This window comes from Merops nubicus, unplaced genomic scaffold (genome assembly GCF_000691845.1).
Source record: "Merops nubicus isolate BGI_N331 unplaced genomic scaffold, ASM69184v1 scaffold17996, whole genome shotgun sequence".
NCBI classification, from domain to species: Eukaryota; Metazoa; Chordata; class Aves; order Coraciiformes; family Meropidae; genus Merops; species Merops nubicus.
In genome coordinates this window covers 3,737-17,686 of record NW_008614556.1, presented here as the reverse complement: position 1 = coordinate 17,686, position 13,950 = coordinate 3,737, and the positions used below count along the sequence as shown (strand labels likewise).

Here is a 13,950-nt window from a genome sequence, read left to right as displayed (position 1 = left end):
TTTCATATTCGTGCTGGGAGAACAGCTGCAAAAGCTGACAGGTTTTTTTTAAATTGGGATTAACCTAGAGCTGTGGCTTCTGTGGTTGTTTGTGTTCCAGGTGGGCTTTCCCAATGCTGGGAAATCATCACTTCTGAGAGCAATCTCCCGTGCAAAGCCAGCTGTGGCTGCCTACCCCTTCACAACCCTGAATCCCCACGTCGGCATCGTCCACTATCAAGACTATGAGCAGGTGGCAGGTGAGAACTGCAGCGGGTTGTGTGCACCATGGTAGGAGTTAGTGTCACCTGGGGTGCTCTCTGAAGTGCTGGGGGAGTCAGTTTAGCAGTTCTGTAGTTCTAAAGAACCTCAAACAAAACAATACTGAAAGCCCATTTCACTTACACACCCCTAATATCAAACCAGCAATATTCTGTCTCTGCTGGAATAATCTAAATCTAGGGATTTTAAAAGATAACAGAACTCACGTCAAATCTTGCTGCTGCTTTAATGTTGAGGCATTGAGGTGGAATTTTAGAAGTACTTCCACTGGCCAGTAGAGGACTGGGTTTGGGGTTTTTGTTGCTGTTTTTCTGTTGGGTATGTTGGATTCAATGTGGAGTTTCTCTCATTGTAGTTGCTGACATTCCTGGCCTGATAAAAGGTGCTCATCAGAACAGGGGCCTGGGGATGAGCTTCCTGAGGCATATTGAACGCTGCCGCTTCCTCCTCTACGTGCTGGACCTCTCTGTGCCTCAGCCATGGATGCAGCTGCAGGACTTGAAATATGAACTGGAACAATATAAAAAAGGATTGTCTGAAAGACCTTGTGTTGTCGTTGGGAATAAGATTGACCTTGCTGACTCCAGGGTGAACCTGGCACTGCTGAAAGAGCAGGTCGCTGAGCGGGTCATTGCCTTGTCTGCACTGACAGGAGCCAACCTTGAGGAGCTGCTGCTGCATCTGAGAGAACTGTATGATGCTTATGTGAAGGCAGAACAGTCACGAGGGCAAAGCCCAGTCAAGTGGTAGGAACTAGAACTGCTGTGAACTCTACTGGGAGGAGGAAAAAAAAAAATTCAATTATATTGCATCTGTGTGGTTTGGTTGGGCTTTTTTTATGGGTTGTTTTTTAAATGTAAGGGGCACAGCACATGGATTTTTTTGGAAGGATTTCTTTGTTCATTCACCTTTCAGGTGTCTCAGGTGTTTTACAAGAACATTTGAAAATTGTCATCGTGCTGGGTGTTGAATTGGAAACCTGGATCTTCTTTGGTGTTAGTCAATTATGGAATGAAGAATGTGCTGTCTAGTAGAAACGAGTGAAATTCCAGATCTCAGGAGATGCTGGCTTGCTTTCTGAGTCAGAGTAAAATGACTGCTCAGGTTTCACTGATGAAAAATTCTAAAATAAAAATAAGGCAGTCACACGTTTCTCTCTTGTCACCTGAGTGAAGTAGGAAGTAAACTCATTAGCACCATCATAAAATAAAAAGGCAAGTTGTTTGTAAACCTGACTGTTTTTTCAGGCAATACAATAGCTAAGTGTCAAGGACAGTTTGGTGCATTGTAAAACATGCACCTATCACTTCCCTTTGGTTAAGCTTTGTTAGTTTACAAATAAGGGTTTCACTGTTAATAGCCAAACTAAAATTGGCTGTGTTCTATTGTATCAGTAGTAGTGGGAATTACTTGATGGTTTTAAAAAAAAAAAAAAAAAAAAAAGCTGTAGCCTCTAACTACTTCCTATACATGATAGAAAGGTGATAATTTTATCTGCTTCTGCCACTTTGCACATTTTGTTTGATTTCATCTCTAATGCTTCTGAACCTTCAAAGCCTGGCTCTCTCAGGTTCCAGGAAGGAGGACTTGTTTCACTGCCTGCCTGTGGCTGGAAAGGGGCACTCTTGTTCAGTCCTTAAATTAAAGCTCAGCTCATGCTCTCCAGCTATATCAGAGTTGGGATCAGCTCTGTGTTCATCATTATGAATTAGAACTAATTTTGCCTGTATAAGAAAGAAGACACAGACCCCTTATTCTTAAAAGCAGCAGGTTTGTATTCTGAAAAAGTCCAAAATAGACTCAGATGCTTGGATTATTAAATAAAAAATCTAAGAAAAACAAGTGATTACCTCTCCTAAATTGACATTCTGAGGATTTCTGTCTGTGATCAGGTGTGGAAAGTAATGTGTGCATTATTAGCAGTGATACTGGTATAAATACAGTAAGAAAAACATGAAAGCAAATATTAAATCCCAAAGTTGTTCTCATGTTTTGTTTCCTACTTGCTTCAACCCTGGGATTTATCGAACTGAATTAGGCAGAAGTTGATGTTTGGTTTTGTGCAGCATTTTTGGGCTTTGCTGTCATTTCTCCTTCTATTGCTAAGGTGTTTTCAGCCACATTTAATAAACCTGGAAGAAGATTGCCTGAACACAAAAGCTGGTGCAGCTTCTATGTGGAACATTTGATGCCTACAGATACTTTGCACTCTGGCTGTAGTTTAGTAATCGTCTGTCTTTGAGAATGACAGAGGCTGTTTAAAAAGCCTCTGTGCTCACAGGAGCCTTCGCCCTCACTTCCTAGTGCTTGTGCAACCTCAGTTTGTAGGGCAGAGACTATTCTGCGTCCTGAGGTGCCAGAAACCCAACGTTCCTTAACAGAGTGTTCTATTGATCCTGTAATTGGTTTCTTTGTTCTTAACATTTCCACCACCTGCTCTGACAGTACTGAGTTCCTAACCACATGCTTGTAGAGTTCAAAGAGGCTTTCAGCAGCACAGGCTCCTTCATCTGCTGATGAAAAGTGCCATGTAGCCTCAGCTTCAATCTGGGAAAAACTCTTTGTAGCAGCTTGTACTGAATGCAGCCAAGGCCCCTGTGTACCCAATGGAGTCACCGTGGTGGAGGTCCTTGGGCTAATGCTGGGCTGCAGGAGTGGGTCCATTGCTCTGTAGTGCTCCCACAGTATTGGTGTGAGCATCTCTTGCATCCCCTTCTGAACACGAGGTACAGAACTGAGGAGTAGCCTCTGGGTCTGCTGAAAAGAGTGTGCTCAAAAAGGAAACTCCTTTTACATCTGGGAATAGGAAAGAAAAATTAATCAGGTTAAGAGAAAATGAGGAGTTGTTTTAGGAAAGAGCGTGTTTATATGGCTTCTTCCCACCTCTTTTTCTGGGCTAGGTTTGGAGTGGGCAGGCTTATGTTGTTTTGTGTTTTGGAAGGGTTTTGGTGGCATTTTTCTGCATGACTTTCCTGAACTGGCTTTTGCTTTCGTCTGCTGAAACCTTTATGTTGTCCTTGGTTTTCAACTGGACAAGAGGAAAGAGATGGGAGATTTTCTTTCTCATTCTGACAGTAAGCCTTATTTTAATGTGGATTAAGTCCAGTCTATTTTATATTGCCTTGAGGAGCCTGAGCTGTAATTTTGTGTAGGACTTCACAGTTCTACTATTAATCTTTTTCATACTTTTTTTAGTACATGATTACAAAAGTATTTTTAATGCTAATTGTGGGTTGGCTTTCTTTATATTAATTTGCAATCTTCCCCCTTTGTAAGTTCCTGGGAAGTGTAGGTGGTATCCACTGAACAGGGAAAGGAAATGTTAATGTAAAAATAGGCATTAAAAAGGACATTTAAGCAGTCAGATATTGAGGACTCACTGCAGTACATACACTCAAGCTGCCAGGAGTGTCAGACCTCACTTTTTTTTTTTTTTTTTTCCATTGCAAAGGAAGTTTCTTTCACTATTTTACATATAATTACTAAGCCTCTTCATAGTAATTTTGATTTTTAAGTAAATTTGTGGTTAAGTGAATATGTACTCTGACTTTGAAGATGTTTAAAAACTCATAACCTGTTATTTTTAAATACCAATTCAAATGGCAGAATTGGAGGAATTCAGGCTGTGAACCAGAGATTCTACAGCTAGTAGAGTGGGCCCAAGCCATAGTTTGCACATCTGTACAAGCTACTGGATACAGAACGTGAGTCTTCACTTCTTTGCTGTCTTGTCTTCCACTGGCTTACCTGAGAAGTAAGGTTACCCCTGGGCCCAGAGGTTGGGCATGCTGTAGATGTGAGATTTATTGAGTTAATTAATTGAGTGGTGGGTGGGACAGAAATAGGGAGCAGACAGGCTGCTGGAATCCTCATGTGTTATCTGAACTTCTAACTCTGCAACAAAAATTAAAAGACAATGACTGTATGTTTTGGGTTAATCTTTCTATGAATATCATTGTGTAAAAATTGAGTTTTACTAGTGGCACGATCACCTTTGCTTTGGGAGCTGTTATTTCTAGGGCTGCCGTAGCCTCTAACCCAGAGATTGTTGTCTTGCACACAAGTTAGGAGGGATGAGGCTTTTTGGAAGAGGTAGTACTTATTATTCAGGAGAACAGGTAAGTTTAGAGCTCAGTTTCTCTTCAACAGGTCTGCAGTCCTGTTGTTCCTATGGAAGTTATAGTTTGGGTTGCTTTTGGACCACTTCTGGTAATAATGAAGTTCATTACTGTTGTGAAAATGGCTTGGATATAAACTGAAGCTTCATCCCAATATTGGCGTGTCCCTGGCCTTCAGAGAACAGTCCTGTTCTCTTGGTTGTGTTCCATGCTGCAGTTTCCAGTGCTGTTTCCCATTAACAAGTTTCCCCATCCTATTGAAGAGGGATTAATTGTGCCTGTGCCACAGAGGTCTGGAAGGACTGAAGTTACTGGTGTTTGGAGGGGAATTTATATATGTGTGCCAATAATGATAAGGGATGATTTTGCAACTCCTCATATCAGAACAAAGCCACCTTCAGGCCGTGCTCTTCATTTTTCTCTTGGCAGTTCTGAAACTCGTGTAGTATGTGCCCAGTTTTCTAAGACACAAAACACAGCTGGTAGGACCAATGCAGAGAGATTTTTATCAGCCTTATTTTAATATTGAGATTGTGTTTGTCCTTCATTTTCTCACTGAGAGTAGTTTTTCATCTCCTCTTTCCTGATTGAAATAGAATTTTCCAAGTTACTTTCTTTTTTCCTCTGCCCTTGTTTATATGAAATATCTCTGGCTCCATGAAGTGTGTATTCCTTGGTTAGACTCTAGTCTTTACTTTACTATTATGACACCAAGGTGGGAGTATTTGTGTATTATATATGTACTTCTTGAATGATGAGTGAAGACAAAAGACCAGCCACACTACTAAACCATGTAATTATGCTTTAATAACTATCTCATGTCTTGCATGCTCAATTTCAGTAAGAGGTAATGGCTGGTTACTTCATTACAATCCATTTTATTCCAGTAACATTCCATTAATTTTAATTGGAGTCAGCCTGGCATAGTGCAGTGATGGCCCAGGCCCATGTTGTTGGGTTTTTTTTTTGACCTGAATGTAGCACTGCACTCAAATGCTGTTATTATATGTCGTGGTTATTGGGTAAAATAAGGGATTTCTGACTTGAATCTTGACATTTGGTTCCTCTGTGCTTAATTACCACTGGGACTGGAGCATCAATGTTTTCCAGAGAGATGTGAACCCCCACCCAGTCCATCCTTTGTACACACACTCATCAGCCATTGATAGAAGTTCTCTTATTCACTGTCTAAATCTAGAGAAATTCATCTTCCTCTAAAAGTGGAAAATGCTTATGAAGAGAAATATTTGCAGGAGGCAATATAATTGCTAAAATACTGGTTGTCAAGAAGGCATCTGTGGTATTACAGATGAAGTATCCATATTTTGATTATCTTATTCATGAAATCATGCTGGTTTGTGGCTGTTCATTTCCTCTTGTTTTCCCCTGTTACAAATGAGGGCGATGAGCTTGGCAGATAGTTTACTTTGTCCAGACAGGACTCACATTTATCACATTTAAAAAATAACCTGGTAAAAGGTCACCATATTAAATCAACTTTTTTTTTTTTTTTTGCTATTATTTTAGGGAATGTTTTCCTCCCTTACCCACCTCCCACACCAGACCTGTAATGGAAGCTTAAAACAATGGATCAAACCAATTATTGGGGCAGTGAATTTCTGTCTATAGAAGCAAAAACTGGTAACATGGTGAGCCAGTGGCAAAGCTGTGGGTTATAATCCATCTCTGCAAAGGGTTCAGTCCCGTGCTGTCTGTGTGAGGTCCTTACAGCCCCTGTAACCACAGACATAAAAAATGTGTTTTATTTTCCTAAGCTAACTCATCTCTGTTTCTATATCAACTGAAATTTTCCAGCTTCATTAATTTATCACCATTAGGAAAATGGCTTTGATGGGTGAAAATTTAATGGTTTACATCATAACTTCTTTTTTTTTTTTTTTTAATATTACAATCTTATGTTTCAGAGTGGTTTATTAACCTTCTTTCACTGGTAGAAACAGAATCACAGGAGGCTGGGGCCCAAATCTAGCCAGGCTGGGAAAAGCCTACAGCCCACTGAATTTTAGAAATGTTGAATTTAACCATCTGTCTGGATTTGGAGCTCAGTGGCTTGCATAGCCACATAGAAATTCCGTGGCAAGACAGAAGACCTGGAATTTGGAAAAAAAAAATTAAGTGCTAGTCCTGTGGCACTGCCTTTTTTTTTTTTTTTTCTTAAGGAATTCAGGATATTTTTCCCAGTAAATAAAACTTGTTTTGTAGGTGGGTGACAAAAAATGCCTTGTGAAAAATACAGTTTATTAACTGCTGCTACTAATTAATGTAAATGATCACTAATTAAGTGTTCTAAAGATGGGATTGGCTTTTTTTATGCTTATTAAATGTATTGAAGTGGCTTATGAAACTGATTAACAGAACAGTTCTAGAATTGTATATTAAGGCTAAATTAAGTTAGTGCTACAGAAGTTAATTTCCTGATGTATTTAGTCTGGAACAAAGCCAGTCACAGAATCCCAGCGTGATGGGGAGTTGGAAAGGACCTCTGGAGATCCTCTTGGCCAGGCCTCCTGCCAAAGCAGGATCACCCACAGCAGGGTGCCCAGGATCCCATCCAGATGGGTTTGGGATCTCTCCAGAGCAGGAGACTCCACAGCCTCTCTGGGCAGCTGCTCCAGGCTCGGCCACCCTCACACCGAAGAAGTTTTTCCACCTGTTCAGGTAGATCCTCCTGAGTTCCAGTTGGTGCTCGTTGCCCCTTGTCCTGTCACTGGGCACCACTGACAAGAGTCTGGCCCCAACCTCTTGCCCCCACCCTTTCGATATTGATCAGATCCCCTCCCAGTCTTCTCCAGGCTCAACAACCCCAGGGATCTCAGATTTTCCTTGGCTGTGGATGGAGATGCTCCAGTCCCCTCAGTGTCTTCACAGACTCCACTGGACTCTCTCCCGTAGTTGCTTGTTGCTTCTGAACTGGGGAGCCCAGAACTGGACACAATCCTCCAGATGTGGCCACAGTAGGGCGGAGTAGAGAGGGAGGAGAACCTCCCTGGACCTGCTGGTCATGCTCCTGTGTGCACTCAACAATGCATTTAACTGACCAGGTCACTTGATGGATGAGTGCATGGCTGGAAATTTGCTTTTAGTGAATATTCAAGCTAAAAAAATAGCTCTAATCCCACTTTCATGCTAGGAAAGCCTGAGTGCTTATGTATTAATGGAGAAAATAATAGCAGATGGCCACAAATGTCATTGAATAAAGAAGGAACTTGTCCACATTTTCTCAGAAAATCTTTTATGCTTGGTCTTGTCTTTGGTAGTTAACATATCTGTTTTTCTGAGGCAATTTGGTAGATCCTCTTAGCACACAAATACCTCTTCAGAGATTGTTGTGCACGTGGCATTTGGGGCTCCCTAAAGCTTGTGGTTTGTGTTGCTTTGGTATGGAGGAGACAATTCTCCTGTTGTATTCCCTGCTGGTTTGGTGACTTGTCACACCACGGTTGTGAGGGATTAATACTGGCTGGAAAATCTTCCTGTTTGCAGATGGTGATTGAAAGGCACTCTGCTGGAGTGGTATGTATTGATGGTACTCAGTGGAGTAATTTCTGAGGTGAAAACATGGTTATTAAGATGAACTGATCATAATGATCATCAATAGTTGATTTCCCTGTTCTTAGTCTTGTGCTCAGTACTTCAGCTGGGGCAGCCTCTCCAGAGATGAATGAAGGAAAGCTGTATTTCTATTTTTTTCAATGGAAATTAGTATGATGCTCATGTCCTCAGGAACCATTTTTGAGAAGGTCACTTCGTACCAGAGGTCAGGAGCATGTGGCACTTCCAAAGGGGAGTGTTTAAGGGCTTTCAGCTCTTTGTCTTTCTGAAATGGATGAACTGTTCTGCATACTCAGTCTGTGCGAGTCCTTCCCAATGAGAACTTGACAGAGGACACGTTGGGTGGTTTGGTCCTCTGCTGAGGTTCTGCTTTACCTTTTTTGCTGTATGCTTGCAATGCCAATCATCCATGCATTTTGACTTGAGTCTTTCCCTTCCTCTAGAATGAGTTGTATGTCAGCGTTCTTCTGTCTACATAGTTCTGTAAAGTACTTTGCAACCTTAATTTCAATTAAAAGTATTAACAACAGAAAGAAAGGAGCTTATTTGTTACTTTCAGGAGAGCTCTTGAAGAGCAGCTTAATACCTAGTTCTCAGAGTGCTCAGCACAGGCTTCATGCAAGTATTATGCAGATTATTTTATCCCTGTCTATTTGGAATGCAAGCTATATCAGAGATATTAAACAGTCCTTTAGCTGTAACAGTCTATTACGTTTGTGCTTCTTGGAGTGTAAATTATTTTCATAATTGAGAGTAATTGCTCTGCTTTGTCTGTCTGTCATCAACTCATGAACACTGCAGGGTGTACGTGCAACCTCACGTTCAAGGAATTAAATATGCAGCTCCCGTTATTGTTTGCTGTTCAATAAACAGCTTCTAATGACTAAAGCTGTGTGTCTGCTGTTGCTTAACAGCTAAAAAATTTGCCAGAACTGTCCTTGCCCTTCTAGCCAAAAGCTTGTTGTTTGTGAACACTCAGAGAGAGCTGGAATGAGATTATTAACTACTTTGCAATCAGTTTTCCTTCAGTGTTAATTGTGCTGCTAAATCCCAGGATGCTGTGGCAAAAAACAAAAACATTCAAAAGTCAATGTGGCATCAAAGATGCATTTTTGTGCCTAAGTTGTGGGCACAGTCTGCCTATAAAAACTCTGTTTGTGTCATGAGTTGTGCACTTATGTGGCCCAGGGGGATACTTGTGGTGCTTGTACTCACACCCCCCACACCTACCTACCTTCATACCATTTACTTGCCATCTCTAGTATATCATAATTGTATGTTATGCCAGGGGGTCGTAGGATTTATTGGCGGGTGTTTGATGTGTCAGAAAAGCCTTTACAACACAACAAAAAGTCTCCTTTGGTGCATCTGACTAATTTTTTTTAAAAAATGTTTCAGGTTGTTGAATTTTACAAACGGAAAAATAATAGTCTTGTTCTTCCCCCACAGCTCTAACTATAATGTTTGGAGATTGGGTTAAATACCAGTTCCCTTTTGTACCCAGACTCTGCAAGGAGCTTGTAAATTATGGAGTAAAAAATGCAGGGCTAAATACCAAGTAATAAGTTATGCTTATGCATCTTGGACTATTGCAATAAAAATGGTGCTGATCTGAAGAGTCGCCAGCATTCCTGAGCTCACAAGAAGAGGTTTAGGGACAGACCTGGGTGTTCTTGCTCTTGAGGTAGGTGTAAGTCTTCCTCCTCCAGGTAGCAGTGAGTTTGTTGAACTGACTGCCAATGATCATTTTATCTCATAAAGTGATGGCACCAGGTTAGAGGTAACACCTTTTGCCTTGCAGAACTCTTAGTTGCTTTTCTAAACCTCCCAAGACCCTAATCCTACAAATACAACTATACTGGCAGAAAAATATGCTGTGCAATGGTAAGGAGGTGATTTAAGTCAAAATTAAGGGAACACAGAAGTGCTGCAAGAGCCCCCAAGGACATCTGTGAGATCTCTCATGAAAGGCTGGCTTTGTGGGCTTGGACGTTGAGAGTGCTTTTCCCTTTTGTGGCACTCACCCAGGGTGGCTAGTGAAGTGTCTTTTATTCTTCTCTGCAATCCCCACATCAGAAGTAAAGATAATAACATTCCATATTGTGTCCCATCTCTTTGCAGAATGAGTGCTGTGGAGTGGAGATCATCTCTTTCAAGACCAGCTTTATATGGCAGAGTTGTGTTGGTGTCACTGTGTCGGAGCTGGGCTAATGAAAAACTAATTCTCCCTCATAAAAATCCTGTTGTTAAACTTCTTTCTAGCAAGGATACTGATCTACTGTCTTTCCATCCCAGTTCTGCTTTGAAAATGACTGTGCATTTAGTAACGTGGAAGGAAAAACATGAGCATTCTTCAAAATCAGGATACAATCACATTTTCCTGATCTCAAAGCCCATCTCTTTCAGCAGATCCTATTAATTATCCCAGAGTGGTGTTTTTCAACAAAAGCTCCTTCTTGCATTCTCTCTTCTCTAGCCTCCTATTTGAGCTGATGAAGCTTCAGTGATGTCTCTGGAACAATGGAGCAATTTAAATAACTACAGGTTGGAGAGAGCAAATACAGAACGGTAATTGAGGAAGAGCCCTGAAGAGAGGCTGTGGGAGCAAAGTTCCTCTCTCTGGGTAAAGAGGTGTCTCATTGTTGGTGATTAAAGAGGAAGCATTACAGAGCCAAAAAGAAAGTAGCTGTGCTGAAAAATGTTCTCTGGTGGTTAATTAATATGCAGATGCTGCTCTATGAAAGGACCACAGACCTCATTAAGGTGGCCCTCATGCTGGAGGCCATGGAGCGTGGGTCTGTGTGGAGAGGAGGGCACTGGCACTACCTCCACACAGGTCTGTGGGAGCTCACTCACCTCCTTTCTTTAAAAAGCTCCTGGGTGTGATTTACAGCTGCAGGAGCATCCTTCACCAGCACTGTGCATGGATCAGATCCTGTCTCTCTGGAAATAGCTGCATTTCTTTCCTGTGGGGAAGCCTATGTCCTCCCAGAGAGGTTTCATCCTTGCAGCAAGTCATCTTTTATGCCTTTTGAAGACCAGTCCTGCCTGCTTGGTTTATGCCTAGACAATAGGGATGAGGCATCTTTTTTAGTAGGTATGGTAGCAAAAGATATATGCATAAAATATATTTTGCTAAGCTAGCTGGCAAGAAACTCTATTCTGTCTAATGGTGATGCATTTTCTCAGATGATACTTGATTATGCCTAGAAGCTCCCTAGTCCCTGCCTCTCCCAAATAGGTGTTAGACATTCATATTCTGAACACTAAAAATCAGCAGAATTCAAATACTCTTGGAAGTGTATTTGAATTAGTCATCAGCTACTCTGAAACTTCAAACCAGCTCTCGTAACATTTTCAGTATAAAAACCAGGCTCAGGTGTGACCAGGCAAAAGTAGTTATTTTTCTTTTTTATTTTGCAAGGCAAGAGCTCTCATTTCAGGAGGGACTATAACTATCTTCCCTGCAAAATCCACCAATGAATAAAATCACTTTCAGACAAGTGTAGGTGATTCTGCCCATATGGAGGTCAAAGACCATAGAAATACTGTGCAGAAAGCTCACAGTGAAATGTGTCCATTACTTTGCTCTTTGGGAAAGGACTTTAAGCCCTAAAGCACATTCTGAAAGCTTGGAGAAAAGTATCATTAGGACTTGAAATGATCCAGAAGTATATTGCTGTCACTAGTGGGACTGAGCATGGTGCTTGTACAGATGGGAAATCACTCTCCACCACCTCCCTGCAAGTGTTATGAATTTCATGAGTCCTTAAAACTGGGTATTTTGCTTACAGCTTTAGCTCTTTGATTGTGTGAACATGCTAAAGGAAGGCATTCCTAACCCAGGGCTTGCAAAGTCACCTTGAGATTTAAAGCTGGTCTCATCACCTTTGCTGTTTGCCTTCAGTACCTAAATACTTAAGCTAAGAATGTGAGATCTGAGGCTCAGACTATCTGGAAAAAAAGTACTGTTTAGAATTTAAACAGTTGCAGCTCCTTTTTTAAATAGCTGCTTGCTCAGCTCATCATGTGCAGGAAAACCAGTTCTGGAGTTTTAATGGAAAACCAATTCTAGGAGTGTTAATGTGTCGTGGGTTTTTTTTCAATCTGAAAATGAAAATTTCAATGCATTCAAGCTCTAAGAAGAGGGAATTTATAGGAAGAAGAGAAAGAAAGCCTGGTAAAATAACTCTGTATATGCTCCCTGTTGCTTAGGTCTGGTCTCCTGCATAATGTGTTAATGTTCTGGATGTGTATTGGAACGTGAAGGAAATAAGAAAACAAAACCCACCCCCCTCTGTCATCTTCCTATTTTATTTAACCAGAAAACTCAACTGCCAGTCCCTGCTCAGGCAAAGGTCTTGTATAGAAAAGACTGATAAATTCTTTGTTCACTCTTCAACCAGAAGTACTTAAACCATGATGTGGAAGGTATTCTCAGGCCTAATCTGGCAGAGAATCAGCTGTTAGCCACAGCAAGCTGTGAGAGTTTGCTTAGGTGAACTTCTGTCCTGTTAAATTTCCTCTCATAAAGTGGTAGAAGTATCTGTGCTAAGATTCCTGGGCTTTAAATTATGTTTTGGAAGACCACATTGAAATGGGGCTTATTTCCCTTCCACAATTGTTTTAGTACCAATTTAACAGTTATTTGGCCTCTACCTCATTTCCAAGACCTTCCACTGGTCTTTTCAGATCTAAGCTGCACATAACATGCTCTGGAAAAGAACCAAATTGGAGAGAATTGAGTGATGTGCACTCACCACACCCTTCGTGTGCTGTCAGGAACCTGCTGACCAGAGGTAAGAAAATTTGGATCTTCCAGGAGCTACTTTTTTTTTTTTTTTCAAAATGTTCAGACTTTAACTGTCTGCTCAGACAAATCCATAGATGTTTTGCTCTAAGCTGGATTTTATTTCCAACACCACCCTCTTTGCTATAAAATACTTGGCAAGCTGCTTATAAAAATACTTTATTGGGGTTTTCAGGAGGTAGCAGACACGAGGAAAGGTTCAGGCAAGCTCACCAGTACATGCTGTCAATTCTTAGTACACTTCAAAGGATTTATTTTAACCCATATATAATGGTCTGACTGAACATGTCATGAGACTGAAATACATACACAAAACAAGACATCATTTAGAAGCTGACTTCAGACAGCAGTGCTGATCTATACAACAAACACCACTGGAATGAGGCTGGATGGCATCTTTTATTCCTAGCAGCAGCCACAAAGCAGTTTGCTTACAACAGCAAAGTGGAACTGGCAATCACAGCAGCCTAAGCTTCTGAGTACTACTTGACAGCATTTGGGTTTCTATTTGTAAATGTAATTTTCAGACTTGTGGTCTTGAGTTTCTCTGTACAATACTGTTAAATATGAGCATTTGCCTTGCCAACTCATTACATATTTGTATATCACAGTGCCAACAGAGATGGGCAGCTGAAGCCTTTTGCTTTATGGTCTTACTGCCTCTGTTCCCAGAGAGGTTACAGAAAAAATGGGAAGGTATGATGAAGCGTGAGATGGGAAGCAGAGATAAAATACCCAAGATTTTATGTTAAGACTGAGGCTAGAGCCCTGATTTCTTGAGTCTGGTGCTCTATCTGTGGAATTAGTTGACTGCTTTAAAAAACTTTAATAATAATTTGAAATCAGCTCAAGCCAGGTCTCCATCCAAAATAAGTATCTTTAAAAGAAGCATGGCGAGAGCTCTGCAACTTGCTAAAATTAAGAGGAAACAAAGGAACACAGGATTCATTTCTCTCACACTGCCAAAAGAGTATTTTTAAGATCCTGCAGAAGAGATTTTACAATGTCTTTGGGTCATCATGAGGAAGACTGAGAAGAAGCTGATACCCTGCTGGCACCTTCCACGTGGGCACAGCAGCCTCGTCTTGGAGTCTGCCAGGGCCTGGGCTTGCTCGTGCTGCACAGCCTGGGGCAGGAGGGGGGAGCACTGCTCCGGGTGGGGCTGGACACAAAGGAAATCGGATCAGG

General features: G+C 41.2%; 1 protein-coding gene across 1 annotated transcript in view; it reads left to right on the top strand.

The window, feature by feature from the left end:
* The window catches only part of MTG2 (mitochondrial ribosome-associated GTPase 2), a gene marked incomplete at its 5' end in the record, with an annotated part of 6,760 nt that extends 5,749 nt beyond the window's left edge, over nt 1-1,011 (top strand). The window contains 2 exons of the mRNA XM_008942281.1: nt 101-239; nt 617-1,011. Coding sequence (XP_008940529.1) covers nt 101-239; nt 617-1,011 — 534 coding nt within the window. The remainder of the gene's footprint in view (nt 1-100; nt 240-616) is intronic.
* Nucleotides 1,012-13,950: the final 12,939 nt, after the last annotated feature.